Source organism: Anarrhichthys ocellatus, unplaced genomic scaffold (genome assembly GCF_004355925.1).
Source record: "Anarrhichthys ocellatus isolate YVR2014 unplaced genomic scaffold, GSC_Weel_1.0 scaffold30, whole genome shotgun sequence".
Taxonomy (NCBI): Eukaryota; Metazoa; Chordata; class Actinopteri; order Perciformes; family Anarhichadidae; genus Anarrhichthys; species Anarrhichthys ocellatus.
The window spans coordinates 3,736,578-3,756,606 of record NW_022280060.1 but is presented as its reverse complement, the minus strand read 5'-3'; the positions used below and the strand labels follow the sequence as shown (position 1 = coordinate 3,756,606).

Below are 20,029 nucleotides of genomic sequence, written 5' to 3'. Positions count from 1 at the left end.
GTGTGTGTGTGTGTGTGTGTGTGTGTGTGTGTGTGTGTGTGTGTGTGCCACAGTGTGTGATTAATGCTGAATTTCTTGGTCCCTCCTCTGAGCATTTCTTGCTCCCTCTGCTCTATGTGCTGTTTGGACAAGGCTGATGTTGCACCATCCAGCTGCTACGTGTGTGTGTGTGTGTGTGTGTGTGTGTGTGTGTGTGTGTGCGTGTGCGTGCTCATGGACCGAACACTGTAAGCTAGCATATGAACTATGACTGCGATGGAGGAGTGAAATTGTGCAATAATACTTAAATAAGTGTTCGTCTGAAGTGTGCGTAGATGAAGAAATAAGGGCCGATGATACGTCCCTCTGCTGTTCACTCTGTTTATGAGACAATGAAAGTCATGTGAACCTTTAGAAAGCAAACGGACCCAGTCCAAGTCCTTAGGCTAAAAGAAGCAGTTGGAGAGGAGAGTTGCAGGAAAGTAAAACAAAACAAACATATTTCCTATGACCTATGACCTATTAGCAATGCTTAATACATGCAGAGATAAGATATGACAGTATTTTCAGATATTCTTTTGGCTTTTGTCAAAAGCAAACTGAAAATACAGAGCATCACTTTTAAGATTAAGAAGGTGTTACATTATTGTTTTATGCTTTATTATTTGCAGGATAGCATCCATATGATTTCTATAGTAATAAGGCAAAGTTGTAAGCTTTGATGCAGCACTGTCCTGTTGTGTGCAAAAAGGTGGAGGCTGGAATGGCCCTGTCTATAGCCAGTGTTTGGTTTGTCCGTTCTGGGCTACTGTAGAAACATGGCGGCCGGCTCCGTGATGAGCAGCTGCTCTGTATGTAGATATAACCGGCTCATTATAAGGTCACGAAAACACAACAATGATTATACTATAGAAAACATAATGGTTAACATTACATTGCATTTCTGCCAATAGATCCCCCGTAATACTACACACTGTTCCTTTAACTACAAATGAACGTCCATGGCCTCCGCCATTTCTAAAAAACGTCAGCTACGTCAGTCACAACACGTGAAGTCGGGATCTTGTCTCAGGATGTGTTTTCTTCTCATTTCTCTTTCAAATGACTAAAAAATAAATAAAAAGGATTGTGTCCCGCCAATAAAAAAGTCTTCTGTGAATAAATATGTGACTGTGTTCGTGCCTGAGCGTCAGACATTGTCATCTTACATTAAGCAGATTATTAACAGCTCCTTGCAATTAGCATTTAAAGTTGGAATAGATGGGGAAGTGGTTGTATGCAACAGTATTTAAAATCCATGTACATAAAACTGAATGTACATTGCTCACCTGTTCTGCCTCATAAGAATTTACCATTCAAATCTGTTCTAATGCAGCCTCATGTTTTCCAGATTGCCCGTCAGTACGGCAGCTATGCGTTAGCTTTCCAGTGTGTTCTACCCGGCCTGTAGAGACCGCAGGGTGAACATGTGTGTGGGGGTCACCTACAGGCTGCAGCGCTGTGTGTAACACAACTGACAGCTAGTGTGAGGTGAAGGGAACCACTACAGTTATAGCCTGCCATGCGCACACACACACACACACACACACACACACACACACAGATTCTTACATACAGTACTCGTACATACTTTATAACATGAACAAAACTATCACACACACAAAAACCTAGAGTTAACACAGAAGTCTCAGTAAAAGCCTCAGGAAGGCAACGAGGGCCAGATTGACGAACATAAAAAAGCAGAGAAAAGATTTGTGCTGCACGTTCTCTCTATTTTGCGCTCACAATCTGCACGTGATTAGTGTCTGATTTATTACGACCGAGGCTAATTACGCAACTGGGGCTGCCCTCTAGGTTCATTCCAGGAGAACTTTGAAGTTATAAAAATAAATAAAAAACTAAATGCATATCAAGTGACTTTAGGGCATTTAAAAACACTTTTAAAAACTGAAATCAAAGTATTACTTTCATTATTTACTGATCAAATGATAATCATTTTTAGAGGTATTTAAAAATACAATTATTGAAACAACTGAAAAATGAGAAAACCGTAAGCCACTCACTTAAAACTGATGTCTTCAATGCTTTCGCCAATGCCACGTTAAGTTCAAGTTTTATGACCACACACTTAAAACTTGTCACTAATTCATGGCATATCTAGAACACGGGTTATTAAGACTGAAGCTTTTCCACCATAACGTTTCCTTAATAAACCAGCACAAATGTTCTGCCACTCCTATAGTGAATCCAGCTGAACGTGTGTCTACCACACTCATCGTGTCTCCTTCTGCACCAGTAGTTAAATCTTTTTGTAAATGCACAGACTCAGTTTGCTGATTAGACATAAGTTGAGTCTCAGGGGACAATCTGGGCCTCCAAGGCGTTTTGTCAGCTGACACACACACACACACGTCTCTAGATGCAGATGTACCGAAAAACACGATGAAAAAAGGGCCTCATAAATGAGGCATGAAAAGCCTCTCCCATGCTTTAATCACAAAGCTTCCTTTCTCTCATGTCTTATTTCTGTCTTTAAGACGCTGACTCATGTCTTTACAGACCTGTAACTGTCCCTGCCAGTCCCAGTTTCCCATTGGCCGTAAACCAGCCATGAAATTTTATCATCCAATGATGCCATGACGTATTAAGTGACGGCCCGGCCCTCCCAGAAATCTGACTGCGCTTTTCGATATTTCAAGAAGAAGCTCTGGAAATGGTCAGGCTCGCTCTGTGAAAGGAGTTCTGCTTATAGTCTGATAACCATCTGACCGCGAAGCATATTTTACAGTGATGCAGATAAATGAAGAGGATCGGAGGTGCGAAGGTTAAGATTATCCAGACATATTTTTTTTTAAATAAATACAGCCTGGGGAGACGTATAACAGCCATTTTCAGGCCAAATGTGGGCGTAGATTAATGTGATCACATAAAATCCAATCTTTATGGTCAGATCTGAAAAATCACATTAATATGACGAGTGTAACTGCAGGCAGCACATGGCTGATTCTTGTGGACCATAAAATAGAACAGTCATAACTTTTGATCTCTCCGTTACTATAATTGTGTCTATTTATGTCCGTGTCAAGTTTTGTGTTTATCGGGTTACATTTCTGCCGGACAACAGATAAATATTAATGGCCCCTCTAGCTGCCTCTTTCCTTGGACCCGTCACTTCCAGCCTGAACCATGTCCAGAGCGCAGAAGGAAAACAGGGCTGTCGGGAAAGAGCCGGGGCGGCGCTCAGGTCAAGGCCCTCTGGAGTAACCGATGTCGAAGTCCGTCCAGGAGTTTTTTCACAGGGTAATTAAACGTTACGACGTGTGTATAAAGTGGTTCAGGCAGGAAATCCATCTCTGCTCAGCTCAGCACCTTACTTCCCAGCCTCCCCCTTTCCTCTCGCCGTACACCTACACCTTCCTGCAGCACTTTTATGTGCGAAATGTATGCTTTTCTACTTGCTAAATCAGTTTCTTTCTCTTTTTTCCTCCATCCTGCACACACATGTTGTAACAGACATTCTTTATTTTCTTCACTTTCACCAACAGGCTATTAATGCAAATTACAGACGTGAAAGAGGTCCAGCAGGCATAATTGAACAGGCAGTATAGAAGAGACTGACCGAGCAGTATTACTCTCTCACTGGAGCTAAGATGAAGTAACTCAGTCGACTTGAGTCTCTCGGTGTCACGTGTTAGTCATATTTCATACTACTGCATACTAATGCGGAATATATCTGGGATAGTTGAATTCTTACGCAGTGAGAGAGCATTACCATGAGCATCAGATACATCATTAAAACTCCACCAGTCAGTATTTTTTATTGTCATTGTATCTAATGACTACATGTTAAAGATGTTGCTTACAGTCATGAACTCATGATCAGCTCCAGGCAGATATTTAACCTCGTTTACAGTCGGTGACAACAGACCTTCTCGATTATTTCTTCCTACTGGAGGAGGCATGACCATCGCCTCGTATTATTGTTGCCTTCGTTGGTTAGGTTGGTTAGGTTTAGGCCCAGAGTAGTGACATTAGTCAAGTTTAGGTTAAGATTATGCAGGCAAGCCAACCAGAAACATAGGGCAGGTCATGCTAGGACATGGTTGGAAAACAATGGTGTGACCAGGAAGGTCTGGTGACTTAGTTTTGCATAATAATTAGCTACAATATTTTTCTGTTTGTTGCACTGAGAATTTGTTTTTTGGCAGCAGTGGACCTTCAGAACAATGGGAGTTTGTTTTCTGGATAACTGACAAATGGGCTTTAAGAGCTTTTGGTAAAAAGGGGATATTTTTCGGACATTCGGGGTTTCGATATAATGGGCCATCACAACATTGGCATGACACTACTATGTGCTAATGTGTTAGCCATAACAACTTTATAAGGTGATATTAGTGCTGCTATCTGTCTGACAGCTTGTTTGGCTAAATAAACTTATTGTCTTTCTTGCTGAGAGTTTGATGAGAATATTGATACCACTCTCGTAGCTGTAAGTTAAATATGAAGCTACAGCTAGCAGCCAGTAAGCTAGCAGCCAGTAAGCTAGCAGCCAGTAAGCTAGCAGCCAGTAAGCTAGCTTAGCGTAAAGACTGGAAATGGGTGTAAAATGTCAAATTGTCTGTCTCCTCACAGTCTCCCATCATTTTCCTTTAAAACCACTGTGGTCACTACAGTATTATGTAACAGGGACCAATCAAATGCACCCACCATGGCATGACGTTAGTGTTCTTTGTGAGGCCAAGTGACAGCATCACTGTTTCCCATTGGACAGAATGACACGGCAGCCCCAGATGATAGCGGTAAGGGAAAAGCATGCTTCCAGACACATTGTACACACATTGGACACTTGTTTTGTTGCTATTGTAAACAGATACAAGCCTCAATGTGATGTTTTCCATCACTCACTCAGCTAAATATCCATTCTCAATTGCCCTCTCTCTCTCTCTCTCTAAATCACGAGCAAACAACAAACGTACACGAGCTCACAGAGTTATCATTGCTGAAGAGTGGAGGATTGCTGCGAGGGTACGGCCGTGTGTTGTTGGAGCTCTGCGGTGTGCTTCAGCAGGTTTTCATTTGCCAGTTCCTTGGCTGCCGCTGCCCGGCCTTATTGAAAACATCCCGTGGAATTTCCTGACGCTGCCGCGGCCTAGACACACACACGCACACACACACACACACACACACACACTTACACGTGTGTCTGTGGCATGTTTGGGACACAAAGTCATATGATCTTCAGGGATTTCTATCACCAAAAAGAGTAGTTACTGTCAAAAAATACACATGTACCATTGCTTGTTTTGAAGTCTGAGCCACTTTCGTTCTGAAAGTTGTTGCATGGGCCCATAATAGCCCATTGTGCAGGCAGAGTGGGCCCATGTGTTTTGCAGTCGCTTGCGGTGCTGTGGTGTTGAAGTGATGACTGAGGGAGAGAGCCGGCTTGGCGTGCATGTCACTTTGTCTCTGCGGCTCTTCCCTAGTTTGTGCATATCTGCATTTCTCAACCTTTTTTTTCTGCTGCCGGCTCTAATTCCATCTTTCCACCTGTCTCTCTGCCAGTTTATTTGCCTTAAGCTGCTATCTCTCTGGTCCGTGACATTTTGGTCCGTCTTCATTAAAGTGACGCCACACCTCACTGCTGTCTAGCCGCATCTCGTCTGCTTCACTCCCGTCTTCTGCTCTGGATGGCGCGGAGACATTTTATGAAGTGACGGAGATGCCGTATATGTGCATCATGTGTTGTCTTCTGCTCGGCGGAGAAGACGGATAGAGAGGGAGAGATAGAGAGATAGAGTGAAAACTACGTAGACCAAAGAATACAACAACACAAAAGGTTCACTTCTTGGGACCTATAGCGCTGCGGGTTCACCGACTCGGTAGTTAATTGCATTCACCTGGTGTCCCAGGTGTAAATCAGACTCTGATTAAATGGTAACAATGAAAACCAGCCGGCCTCTGGTCCTGAGAAACAACCGATGTGAAGCATTGGTTTCTGCCAGTGCAGACACAGACTCATGCTCACAAAACAAAGCGTGCGCACACATACAGCAACATACACAGTTGCATGCCTACACCCTTACTTTTATCACTGAGCTCATGCCTGCTGGGCAGCATATCTGGGTAATGTATGCCAGCAACACATACACACACGCAGCACGTCATCAACACGTGCACACATAAACAAGATGATGTGCGTGTAAGCGTTGGTATTTTGTAAAGAAAAGTGAATATGTGATTATTTTTGACACGCTCACATGAAACCTCAATGCGTCTCCTTTAACTTTAACTAAAGGGTGGAGGAGAGGAAATGAACCGTCGGTGCAAGAATGAGATGAGGAAAGATAAAGGCCGCCATGAAACAGAGCTCTGTTAGGACACCACGTCTTCCATCACGTGTGTGTGTGTGTGTGTGTGTGTGTTTCTCCACTATTGACCAGCTGCTCCCTGTACTCTCCTCTTGTCCAAGCAGAGAGACATGCAGCTGACAGGAACAAAAACAAACGATGGGGACAATTTTCACGAACTTTTGTTGGCTCCACTCAGCTCAGCTCCCTTCCTCTCTCTATTTTTGTTCCTCCTTTGTATTCCTCCTCCACTTTCCCCCTTTGCTTCCTTCTGTTTTTCCCCTCACCCCCTTTCTCTCTGCCCACCATGATGAGCGCTCTGCAGACTGCGACGGCAAGCTCACACAGTTTAAATATTTTCCACGTGGGGAATCACTTTAAAGCTTCTAACACTGAACCGCTGAGCACTATTCTGACATGGACCGGTGTCAGGCCCGCCGCAGGCAGCAGTCGGCCTCTGGATCGGATCCCCCCCCCCTCCTTCAAGCTCTCTTGATCTCCGTATTTGACCAGAACTTGGACTGGAACAGCCCCTTCAACAGCCGTCACTCGTAACACCTCAGCGTGGTGCAGGGAGACAGACGGACGTCGTGCCGCATGCATAGGAAGTGAAGTCATTATGGAGATTAGGAATGAGTGAGAGATGTGGGAGGATGGGGGGGAGGAATCCAGATTGCCATTATTCCCCTTCTATAAACCCACGAGCCGAGCCGAGAGATGGAATTTAACATCCTGAATTGTTAGATTTATACACACAAAGGCAATGATTCAAGTAATTCCGAAGTGCCGTGGGTACACACTGTTAATCCAAAGGCTGCGGTGTGATTTATAGAGGGATCCTAGTACTGTAAAACCTGGAAATGGAACTGCACAGCGAGGTGCGGGGATGCTGTTAAAATCTTTGTTGCATTACTCATATGTTGTTCTAGGAAAGAGTGGTAGTGCTACGCAGGATAGGGCAGAGAGAGTCTTGCCACATCCAACAGCATCCGATAATAAAAGTAGACAACAACAAAGGCTGGCAAATTCACAGGTGAGTAACTAAAAGAAAACCCTCAGCGGGGCTTAGCTCTTTGTTCTTTCATGGCACATACATACGACTACAACTGTGGCAAATTTAACACTCGAAATTTGCAATATTTCTGAAAACAGTGGTTCTTTGATTTCACACAGAAGTACAAAAAAGTAGGCTTTTCATTTCTAGCCGGCAACAAGCATGGATTCTGTTGGTGAGCTAACGTAGGCTAATGCTAACTTCAGAGCTGGTTGAAAATTCAATCTCCAGCTGATGAGGCCGATTTATTTTAACATGAGAACCACGTAAAGCGAAAACGAAGTGCGACCCCACATTTTGATGGTGATGGCATGAATAGCAAGCATGCTGATACCTTTATTATTACGCATGATCCATGATGATAGAGAAAATTAGCAAACTGTCATTTTAGAGACCCCCCCCCCCCCCCTCCCCCAGCTCCCCTGTAGTTCGCACTGCTGTAGCGGTATGCAGTTGCTAACAAATGATTGTACAGTCTCAGTTTGGGGGCGGGAGTTTAGCAAATGGCCAACTAAACAACTACGGGAGATCTCGGACTGAGCTCGTAGGCGGCTTTCTCCACCACCACCACCATCATGAGGGGATATTCTATGAAAGAATGGTGATCATCTAGAGACTCACGGTGGTCCAACACCTAACACAGTAGTTTTTCCTTCAATTTGTCACCTACACACACAACCACATGGAGATGAGGGGAATTTTCCCCCATCATCTCAGCCTGCGCACACACAATGGAAGACCTTTCCTAACAAATCTAAAGAGGAACACACCCTTTGTCAACTGTAAAGTTGAACCCCGCTGTTTACCGGGGTTCTCTCTTCACTGTATTCTCTCTCTTTCATCTGTTGTTCAAATGGCTGCAAGACAACAGCTTGTGTTTGTTTGGACCATAATGTGGCAACAGCACCCAGCATGCACTCTGGCCAGTAGATGCAGTCCCTCTCCGTCTGTCCTCCACCTCCATTCACTCCCTCCAGCTATTCTCCATGTCCATCTATCTTGTCGCCGTCCTTCCTGATTTTACACACTCAATCCATCAGCGAACTCTCCTCCCTCGTGTTTTCTTACCGTTAGTGCTCTGATTGCAATTTTCATATGAGGTGGTCCGCTTGCGAGCCACGTGGGATGTTTTTAAACCGCAAGCGTGCATCAGTTGATCCATTGTTTACACAGTGTAATTGCAAACACATTTGTTTGCGTAAAACTGAAAACTAACATAATTCTCTTCCTGTGCATTTTGGACTAATCTCTCCAACGCTTAACATGCTCCCTGTTTCCATTACCTTTGTCTTTGCACTTTGGAGGTTCTCCAGAGGGATGAAGAAAGGTGAATAGACATAAAAGGAGGCATGGGGAGACTAAGCCTGTGGAGGAGAGAGGGGGAAACAAAGGGGGCTAGAGAGATAGAAGGAGAGCAGGCCCAGGCTGGGTGTTGGTAAAGAGAGAGACTTGCTACAACACCTCCTTTTTTGCAACAAAAACAACTGCATTCATACACAAACTGACATGGAGAGAGAGAGAGAGAGAGAGAGAGAGAGAGAGGAGTGGAAAAACTGACAGACAAACAAATAGAAGATGGAAGACGGAGCCGCAGGGACAATCGGACGTGCGCGGACGCTTTAAAAAGACACGATTGAGTCTGGAAAGCCAGACAGATAAAGAGATAGGCCCGAGACAAGAGGTGGCTACGGTAAACACAGACAGAGTGGAGTACATTAAGACGCTACTGTAGGTGGAAATCAGGATGAGAGTTATTAAACAGAGAAACTGGGTCTTTAACTCTGCTCTCAGGAGCCACAGGAGGGGAAACACCCTGTAAGGTAAACACACACACACACACTGCAAGAATTCACTGTTGCTCCGGGATATTCTTATTTTTATTATATTTAAGGCATATCTGCTTCATTAAGAGTGATGACAGCAGAGCAGTGAGAAAGACCGGAGGGTTGGGCGATATGGGAAAGTGGTTGGAAGTGGTTTAAAGCCACTTTACCACAAGTTACTTAAATGACACCACACGGCACTCTGCAGATAAAACACTGTGATGCAGATGATGATGAAGACCGAAGCCTGGTCCCAATTGCGTATTACATATTATAGTGGCAAGTAATGCAATGGTGACTGAGCCTATGGCCCACTGATGAAGGTATTGCAATGTTTATATATGTGCAGAACTACAAACAGGGCGCCTGTGGCAAAATCAGAGGGGAAAAAAAATACTGTATTACAGTTTTTCTCCATTGTATACACACATAACTCTGAAAAAATAGCATGTATGGAATTTCGGGCCAAGACAAACTTAACTAAAGAAATGCAAAAAAAAGCAAAAAAAAACATTTATTTAATAGTTTTTAAATCCACATCACACAAATATTGGCTTCACCAGGGGAATGCTCACAGTACAGAAGCTAGAGATGGTCTGCCTTCTGTTTCCTTGGGATGCACGCATCATAAGTGGGCTGTTGATGTCCCAACATACACGGTGACATCAGAGCGTCCCAGGTCCAGCGTGTGGTTGGGTTTAGGCAACACGCTCTCTTTGGTTAAGGTTCGGGGAAAGATTGTGGTTTCCATCAAACGTTAGGAAGTAAGTCAACACGTCCTGACTCGTGCTTCAAGTCACTTTTGACGTTGTCAATATTTAACCAAGACTGCGATGTTTCAAACCTAATCTCAACCAAAGTCTCTCAGTGAGGGCCTAAACAAAACCATAAAAAGCGTTAATCATGGAAATAGAGGAGCTTCTCACAGCTGCAAAACATTAAGACACAGAGCTAGCTGATGGCGGTGACACATGAGGAAAAAATAAGTATTATGTCTTTTGAATAATATTTTGCTTTCTCATTGCTACATTTAATTGGTAGAGGCCTTCCAACGTCATGTGGTCAATGTTCTATTAAAGTCTGTGAGCAGAAAATAGAAAATGACTCCTATTGTTCCTCTTTTAGGAAAAAACTATTGCTGATTTTCTGTCAAGTTAAAGAGACAATTCACCCCAAAATAATAAAAAAAAACATTTGAAAAACTCAACAGCAATGTCTCTTTGAAATCATGATCCGGTTACTCGAGATAGTTCACAGACCTTGTCGTGAACTATAAATAGTTCCTACATATGGAAGATTTTGAATTGCGTCTCCATCGCTTGATATTTAAACTGTAAAATACCAAATCGAGAGACAGTCATTTGTGTAGAAAATGTCAAACATTAGTACTTTCAGTACCTTCCACATACAGAGCAGCATGTTTTGTAGTGGACTGCAACACGCAGCAGGGGAGCAATTAAGAGTCAGCTGACCTCTCACTACCTCTGTGCTAATGGAGCTGTTTGTTGGGCCGGCTCCCTGGTTACTGTCTGGATATTCTAAAAACAAAACACACAAGCCCAGCATCACACACGCACACACAGTCATTTGTCACACACAGGGAAGAACCACAAAAAACACACAGCAACAAACAAACGTACCACTGTTGTCAGATGGAAAGCTTGTGAATGAACTTTTTTCCAAAAGTCAAAATTATTAGGAAGTCATATACACATTTTTGTTAGTTTGACAAATTGTGCCAACTCATGGGGAACCGAGCAATCCCTCAATCAAGTTACCGAAATTTGACAAGTGGTGGTTTTCACCTCGATTAGGACAGTGTGTGTGTGTGTGTGTGCGAGGGGGCATGTGTGCTCAAGTGTGTGTTTGTAGCTGTGGTTTCTTCGTGTCTTGCAGACATAAGTATTTGCATGGCTGCCGTGTTTGTTTGTGGGTACGGCATGTTGCTTAAGAAGTGGCTGCATGTTTACAGCATCCTGAAACAAAGAACGGGGTTTACTGACAGAGATCGAACGCTCACTACACATTTACAGCAGGTGTGTCTGGGAAATGAAACACATGTGGTCTGCTGGCTGTGAAGAAAACAACAACAAAAAAACACGACAATTTCATCACACAAATGAACAAACACAAGCACACTGCTCTGTCTGAGTGTGCTATTGCATGACAGCAGAGCGGAGGAAATCAAGTCAGCACATCAAACGGTCAGCTTGACCTCACACACAGGAGGTGTTCTTCTCTGCCGCCGGCCGGCAGGAATTAATGAAATAGCTGCTTGACACAGATATGAGGGTGGTTGAATCTGTCAGCATGCGGCCACTGAATGAGCTCTGGCCCCAGAGTCTTTTTAGGAGAAAGGGATGAAAGAAAAGAGAGAAGAATGAGTAGTAATTAAGGTATCTGTGGCTGGGACTTTTTTCATGTATCATTACGTTTTAACTGTAGTATTATATAGGCTACTGCTTACTGAATGTTATGTCAACCATAGAGTATATTGTTTGCAGTTTCTCTACAAGCATGGCATCACACGCTGGCGACCATATTTGGCAAATGTGGTGTTTGTCAGTAAAACAAGACTTAAGAGCAGACATGCTTGCGGCTCTGGGAGGCTGTACTAAGGCACTGCAATGCTTTGAGCTAAATGTTAGCACGCTAACATGCTCAACATAATGTGTTCTAGCATTGGACAAATGTAATCTTTGACCTGATGGTGGCACTAGAGAAATGCTTAAAGGGACAGTTTGGATTGTTTTTGAAGTGGAGTTGTATGAGGTACTTATCCACAGTCAGTGTCGTAGCTACAGAAGATGGCGGTCAGTACGCCCCCAGCTTGGAGAAAAGGACAAGAACTTAAAAAAGAACGAACTATCTCTTTAAGGGATCACCAAAGTTATTACAATTCATCCTGAGGTAAACGACAACACATCTTCATTTTGTGGTTATTGAAGGGATGCAAAAGTTCTGACAAAGGATGAGAAATGCATCCTCAAATCTGCAATTGCGAACATATTTTGTCTACACATGTATCGCAACACAAGAACACACACAAATACAAACCCACACCCTAACCCTCTGCATAATCCCATCTGATCTCACCGACACTCTGTTGTCCGCGGCCTATCCCGGTGCTGCCTTTGAACTCGGCTGCCAAGAAAGAGTAACAGTGCGTGCCTCCTTCTCCGACTCTCAGGAATGATCAGGAACATCGTAATGATAAAATTGGCAGAGGTGGGTGAGGAGCTGAGTGGGAGCAGAAGGCCCTGACAGAAAGTAAAAGTCAGTGAGAGGCTCGAATATTGTCAATGTGTCGTTAATAATCTGCAGGAGAGAGCTGAGGTGTGTGTGTGTGTGTGTGTGAATTCCTGCCCGTTTGCAACATTTTTGGATGCGAATTCTTCTGTTAGGGTGTGTGTAGCGGGGTGATGTCAGGCGTACTGCCGGGTTGAGTGACACGCAGGATTATCGGCTGATGGGAGAGTATAAAAAAAAAAAAAGAAGCAGCTTTTGTCAGTGTGGGGCTGGGGCATGCTTGATGTCGGTCTGAAGGAATCGTATACAAGGAGAGGGGACAGGAGGTTGAGTGCTGACAATATGGGGTCATTACCGAGTGCGCCCAGAAGATTCGAACAGTCCCTGCTATCTCACAGATCCTCCACAATCCCTGTTTCTTGCTTCTGACAGCACCAGAACTGGCACACTATATACGTATCCCTACACCTTGGATGGATGAACATCGTCTTTGGTGGGGGGAGGTCTGCTGAATGTTTGGCAGTGGGTCCAATGTTTAAAGACACTTAAGTTGCTGGTAAAAGCATCTGAATGTTTATTTTTCCCCAGGTGATATTCAGTCATTCAGACAAAATGCGTGCTCAGCTGAAAACTGGCTTGAACTCTGTCTTGCTCCTCCTGGATCTGTCGTGACTTTCCGGCCTCTTGTCTTCCGTCAGGTCACTTCCTGGGGAACCACAGCGTGCTGGACATCCTGAGGCAGGAGGGCTACGAGATCGTCCAGGTGCCCCCTGATCACCAAGAGCCAGTCCCAGAGTGAGTGTGCAGAGACGAGCGTAACGGACCACAGAGCATGTCATTTCATTAAAGTGTTATAAAGATGCAAACAAAAAAAAAAATCTGTTTTTGAAACACAAGAAGTGTAGATGATTGCTTGGGTTAGTAAATGACAAAATACAGTGATTGTTTGACATGACCGAATCTGACGAGGTTCATAATAGTTTAGTATTTTATTTTGGAGAATAACTAATACAAACATAATCTAATCACGAGCAACGGCTGATTCCAATTTTGCGCATGCAGTCAATTCCCGGCTACAAGAGAGATCCTAAAAAGGTGATGAATGGAAAAAGACAAAGAGGGCGTGGTTATGTGCTAGCATCACACAGTATACGGGAACATGGACAGTGAAACAAAACATTTGTGCACTCTTAAGTTTTTGGCAGGCGAGCAGATAAATGTGGACATCCATCAGCTCAGCCAGGCAACATCCATCTCATTCTCTCCAGAGTGGAGCTATTTAGCCTCAGCAGATTTATTGAAGCGCAGCGCTGATACGGTCCAAATTGTGCTCTGCAACAAATAAAACTAAGCTATGCAGGAATCCTTTGATATTGTACTTCATCAACTCCCTCACCTTCCTGCCCTCCCTCCCTCTCTCCCCTGCTTGCCAAAGGCGAGCTGCCAGTGGGGGGTTTTGCCTGTTCTCAGCAGCCACTGGTAGCACAGTCAACACAAACACACACACAGCCATGTGTGTGATGAGTGAGTGGAGGGATGCACCGTGCCAAGGAGGGTTGTGCACACACTTAAACTCACGGAGGCTTGGCGTCTTGCAGCAGTACTTCACAACAACCTTCCACAATCCCTCTTAATGTCTCAGTGTGTGTGTGTGTGTGTGTGTGTGTGTGTGTGTGTGTGCAACCCCATTCCTTGGCACAAAGAAGCTCCCCTCTCACCTAAGAGTTTTATCCATGGTCCCAGTGATGAAGTAGTAAAGAGAGTTACTTGAATTAGGGCGAAAATTGGAAACAACATGGGGCACTCCTTTAAAAAAAAAAAAGAGTAAATGCATCCATCCATCCATCCATCCATCCATCCATCCATCCATCCAGCCGAGGCTTTTACTAACTTCTCCGTGCAAACTACCGTTGTAAACGCAGCCTCCCTATCTCCCTACACCCTGTTTGCAGAGTTGTGGGCTTTAGCCAGTGGTTCTGGCTTCAAAGCTGACAAGTGGACTGACTTACTGTGGTCACGAAACACTCGTGTACGCTGCGCACACACACACACACACACACACACACGACCGCACACTTCTACGTGTGCGCAGACACGTTTAGCTCCCTGATAGAAGGTGACAAGACAGGCCAAGGAAAAACACCACAAGATGGCTGAATGAGAGGTGTTTAGGAAAGCTGTTAGCCTCAGAGCTGTGAGTGTTACGGCCCGTCTGGCAAAAGGTCTTAAAGGGTGTATTATTATATGACTGACAGACGGAGTGGGCCGGAGGTGGGTTTGGCTCCGCAGTAGCTTGACCGCAGGCCTGGAGCTATCATCACCCTGACCGACGGGGGGGGGACGGGGGGGTTTCATGTCTGTAGAAGTAGAAGAGCAGACCATCAAATGTATGATGACCGGAGGGACTAGACCAATAATGAGTGAGCTGTAGAAATCATGACTAAAAGCCATCCCAGGATCCATATCATGTTGGAGAATGATTGAGTAACAACAACGTTTGACACGCGCATAAGACATCCTGTATTTTTTACTTGCTACGGCTCGTTTCAGTGCGACTCCCTTAGATGACGTGTGCAATAGGATTTTATGATGTTCTAGCTTGAAACACAAAGTCACATGCGAGCCATATTGACAGTTAAAGAAGGAGACGAGAGGAGACGGTATGAGTAATGGGTGGAAGAAAGAGGAGCACGGCAGAAGTTTTTCGAAGAGAGGTCGGCAATTCTGGGTGGTCTGCTCTGGGCAGATGTCAGTTTTGATGCAACAGTACGGTCACTTCCTCTGATGTCGCCTGCTGGATATTTCTGCCTCTCAGGGCAGCGTTTATAGAGCGAGGCGTCCACGTCATTGATTGAAGTAAAGAGATGCTGAGTGGAAAGCAGTAGTGGTCAGAAACCACAAAGGACAACATTCAAAAAGTCTTATAGTTTCCTTACTTTCCATCTATGAGTCAAAGGTTTTAGTGATACCTTTGCAGACACTTAAGACTCATGTGGTCTAAAAAAATCCTGAGTGGGCTTTCCATGAGTATAAACTGAGTCCATATCCTCTCCATCTGTTTTTTTTCCTGCAGGAGCAAACCGGCTAAAGAGCCTTCAGCGCGGTCCGGCGAGGAGGGCGCCGACAGCAGCACGTCGTCTCCGGACAGCTGGCTGACCAGTCCGTCAGAGCTGGAGCTGGACTACGCAGAGAGCATGCCCGGCCTCGGGGACGACGAGCTGCCTCACATCCTGCTCCCCGACAGCCTGAGCCAGCTGGAGGAATTCGGGCGACACAAGCGGCCTCGCAAACCTCACCGCGGCCACGGGAGGCCCCGCCTCTTCAGCGACCTGTGGGTTCGCATCGGGGACAGGTGAGATATTGCTTTTTTTGATCAGTTTACTGTAGTGATTTTTCACTTAACGACACCAGAACGACCCTGATTTCTTGTCCTCTACCCTCCAGCACTACTACGCCACCTAACGTGAGGATAATCAATGGCTACGTGACAGTGGAGCCTCCGATGACCCATCAGGAGCAGCACAGACGGGTGGAGATCTCTGCCGCAGAGCGACAACCCAGTCCGGCTCCCTCCACTCCGGCCAGCTCCAGCTCGGCCTCAGTCCACCGCGCACTCACGCCGTCTTGCATTCTAGCCTGGCTGTTAACACACATGCTGTTCACCTCCTGACCCCAGGACAGCATTATCTCACAGACAAAACACTGCAGACACTACTGCCTCCATACCAGATTAGTGGACTGTGATAAACAAGGAATGGCCATCAACACCATTGCGGAAAGGAGACGGAGGAGCTGCCTCCGTCTACGGGGAGGGATTCGGCTCCAGCACCGCCGAAGTCTTCACCAACTCGTCGAGTCTCAAAATGTGCGAGATAAGCTCTCAGCCGCGACGCAAGCAACGAACGGACCGTGTTCTTCGAGCCCCGTGAAAATATTATGGTAGAATAACAAACACACAGCACTACGAGGACATGTACTGAGTTTGAGCGAGCAGCTGTAATACTGTATAGAGAAGTAAGACGTTAACGATGAGAGTAGGACGTACTAACAACAGTCAGAACTCGGTGATAAATGAGTTGAATGCATACAGTCACACAGTGCTGTGTAGGAGGTGGAGCACTCTGTTGCCACTGCTTTTTGTAAATTGTGCATTTTGTTCATAAAAAAAAATATTGTATATTTATTATTTCTGGAAGAACAGAATATTTTCTTGCTTTTTTTTTTTTGAAGATAAATGAAAAACAATAAACTTTGGAAACTTATGAATTGTTTCAAGATTTATTTTGGGTTGCACCTTCATGGCCAAATGTCAGAATAAAATATGTTTAATATTGATTAATCACTGCATCAATATTCATCATGCACATTGATGTGTAAATGTGCCAGTGTTAACACAGTGTGTCTCATGCTTTGTTTAACACACTAATGCTTTTATTGACTGCATTAAGACTGTACATTATGTTAGACTGTGATTTAAACAACTCCTTTGCACAGTAAATTCCCATTAATGATGTATTAAAAACATAACTTACAAGTTAAAAGCACATGTGGTTGAAAGTGAGTGCAGAAGGGGGGGGGGGCGGACATGTGCAACAGGTTATCTCAATCTGCCACCTGCTGGATAAAACTAGGAAAACACCATTCGCCTTGAGCCTCTACTACAAGTACTACAGTTGCATTAGACAAGTGCCAGTCAGGGTAACGCACCATAGAATAGACATCAGGCCGCAGCTTTTCCTTCAGAGGAACAGGAAGTTGAAGAAGTCAAGGAGCGATGAAGGAAAGGATCATCAGTCAGCAACAAACGGCCATGATGTTCTGCTCTTATGCACAGGTCTCTTAACAAGATCGTATCGGCTGATTTGTGATCGCTGAGCGTGATGAAAAGTGATGAAGGTTGTTTGTTTAAAGCCACACACAGATGTGCGAGCAGGAGAACATCTTCACTTTCAGGTGACTCGAAGCTTTAGAAGTGCAATGAAGAGCTTTGCAACCAGTTGAAACTTTTTGAAGAAATTAGCTGATTTTACTGTAACTCAATATTTATTCAGAATACTGTGCAATAATGTGAATTTAGTTCCCAGTCTCTAACAGCTCTGTGGTCAAAAGTTGATTGATTGAAAGTTCATTACCAGAAAAGAAAGCATGACTTAACTTTCCAGATTTGAGTTTGCCTTTATTTGTCTGAAGCTTTACATTAAATCAACAGGATAGCACTCTTTATGTAACTCTCCTGTTTGGTATCATCCAGCTGCCCCTTGAGCAAGACACTTGACCCCCTAAGGTGCTCCAGTTGAACTACAAAGTGGTTAAAAGCAGAAAGTTCTCCTTGAATAGAATTATTCCATGTGTTGTGTCATATAATATAATGTCAACATAGTGACCACTCAGAGAATTTTAAAGCTGCTGTAGTTGTCACTTTTACCACTAGGTGGCGGTAGCGTCACGCAATAACTTCAGCAGCAGCACAGACAGCACAGAGCCGGTGCACCGCTTTAAAGGCCTCATTACCAGAGCACGAGACCTGCGGAAACAGAGGAAGGTATTACTTTATGGATATACCATATCTGAATAGAAAACATTTATGTTGAAAACCAAATATTATACAGTTAAATATGACGTGATATTTGATCCAATAAATAATTTTTCATTGTCCAGTTTAGATAAGCCAATTAAAACTGGACATACTGATCTGATTCAGAGCTTGTGTTTGTATTGTATTTTAAAGTCATTACAAAAAATAGAGGTATTAATATATATTTACAAATATTCTATGATTCCTAAATTTATGTATAGATTTATTTTAAATGATCTTTTGCAATGTTTATCACATTATACTGATCACTGCCACAACATATCAGAGACAGAAATACTATATTGTTTTAGGTTATGTTTTACAAGACGTTTTTAATTAGACATTTATCATTTACATTGTATTTTATGCCGACTCAGTTAAAATTCCTGAGCACTTTCAAAACAAGAAAGGACATTTATGTCCGATTGCGTAATAACTCTTAATAAAAAATGGAAGGAACATTATGGCTTGTTTTAATCCCTTTTATGATCTGGGGTAAAGATTTTTATCATTTCTGTTTGCCTGAGTCACTTAAATGCATCAGCTGAATGCCGCATGCTGAGGTCAGCCTTGAATCAAGATACATTTTACTGACTACATGTGATGAAGCAGACAAAACCATTAAAAAAATTGAAAGATCCATATCAATACTTAAAATAAATACGCCAACGCCATGAATAAAACATATCTCCCACTAACGGGATTGGACACTTGTGACAAAATAAACGAGTAAAAACAAAGTGAAATAAGCAAAATATGTATTTTAACTATGTCTAAAGTACAGTGAGTCTAATTCTGAATATGTCTTAATATGTTTTAATTTAATGCTTCTAATCAATATTTATTTCAGAGCTAATTCTGTTTTAATTTCATCTTTACACGTATCTTTAAGCCTTCCTCTCTTAAATAGTTTCCTCTCTAACAGTGAAAAAATGGAGCGAGGGCAAGTTTTTTAGAACAAACAGCCTTCTCGCCCCTTAAGCCGAGACGGGACAATATTTGCCTTCGCTAGAATACCATTTTCCCTGGACTTTGGGGTGTTGTTTGAAGGAGTGGGGGCCTTGACAGGGCGCTCTGAGGGCTGACCCTCACTCTGCCGGGGACACGCCGCCCGCCGCATATAAATAAAAGATTACAGTGGAAAATCAATTTCTGTGCAAACTCATTAAAAATGCCCCTCGCCTTAAATGATTCCCATTTCCTTCCATTCAACCTGTTCATGCCGGGCTGTCCCTGAGACCGACCACCACCACCTCGTCCCTCCCACCCCTCCATCCTTCCTTTACCCTGTTGCTCTCCCCCGGTGGTAATTACTTGCACAAGTCGTTTTTTGCCCTTTGATTTGCACCGTTTCACAAATGAAGGTTAAGTTTGTTTAACCATGCTGGATTTGCCAGTCATGTTAAAGCATATAATGTGGCAGGTCCTTGGTTTCTCCACACACACCTCCGACACCCCCTGGCCTGCCCCCCCCCCCCCCCTCCCTATCTCCTTCCCTGTTGGCCTGGGCCTCTTGGGGGGGGGCTCCAAGGTTAAGGCTTACTGAGCCTGAGGAGGCCTGCAGTGGATCAGGCTTCAGACCCATTGACTTGACTGAAAGGGGACCTGGAAGTTGTAAAAATCACCTCTGGTAACAGGATTAAGAATCAAACTGCTGTGTTTGCCCTGAGAGGATGCTAAGGTGCCATCAGTGAGTCTCTGGGATGATGGAGAGCAAGAAATAGCAGCAAGATGAGGGATTTCGCCAAGGGCTAGGAGCTAGAAGCTATTGTCTTATACTCCTTTACAATTGCTGAATAAACAAGAAATGCACAATAGTGAAAGACACACAAGTGCAGGAGTGTTTTCACATGTCAGCGCCTCGTCTTTGATCAATACCTGACAAGAGAGGGAAAGTCACCGGAGCCAAGGTGAACATTGATCCCAGGCAGCTGGAGCCGTTCATAGCATTTTAAGTGTGTGTGTGTGTGTGTGTGTGTGTGTGTGTGTGTGTGTGTGTGTG

At 44.1% G+C, this 20,029-nt stretch overlaps 1 protein-coding gene across 1 annotated transcript in view; it reads left to right on the top strand.

The window, feature by feature from the left end:
* The window catches only part of trabd2b (TraB domain containing 2B), a 55,834-nt gene extending 39,196 nt beyond the window's left edge, over nucleotides 1-16,638 (top strand). Inside the window, exons 5-7 of the mRNA XM_031864133.1 lie at nucleotides 13,151-13,247; nucleotides 15,526-15,804; nucleotides 15,897-16,638. Coding sequence (XP_031719993.1) covers nucleotides 13,151-13,247; nucleotides 15,526-15,804; nucleotides 15,897-16,122 — 602 coding nt within the window. The 3' untranslated portion in view covers nucleotides 16,123-16,638. The remainder of the gene's footprint in view (nucleotides 1-13,150; nucleotides 13,248-15,525; nucleotides 15,805-15,896) is intronic.
* The last annotated feature ends 3,391 nt before the right edge of the window (nucleotides 16,639-20,029 follow it).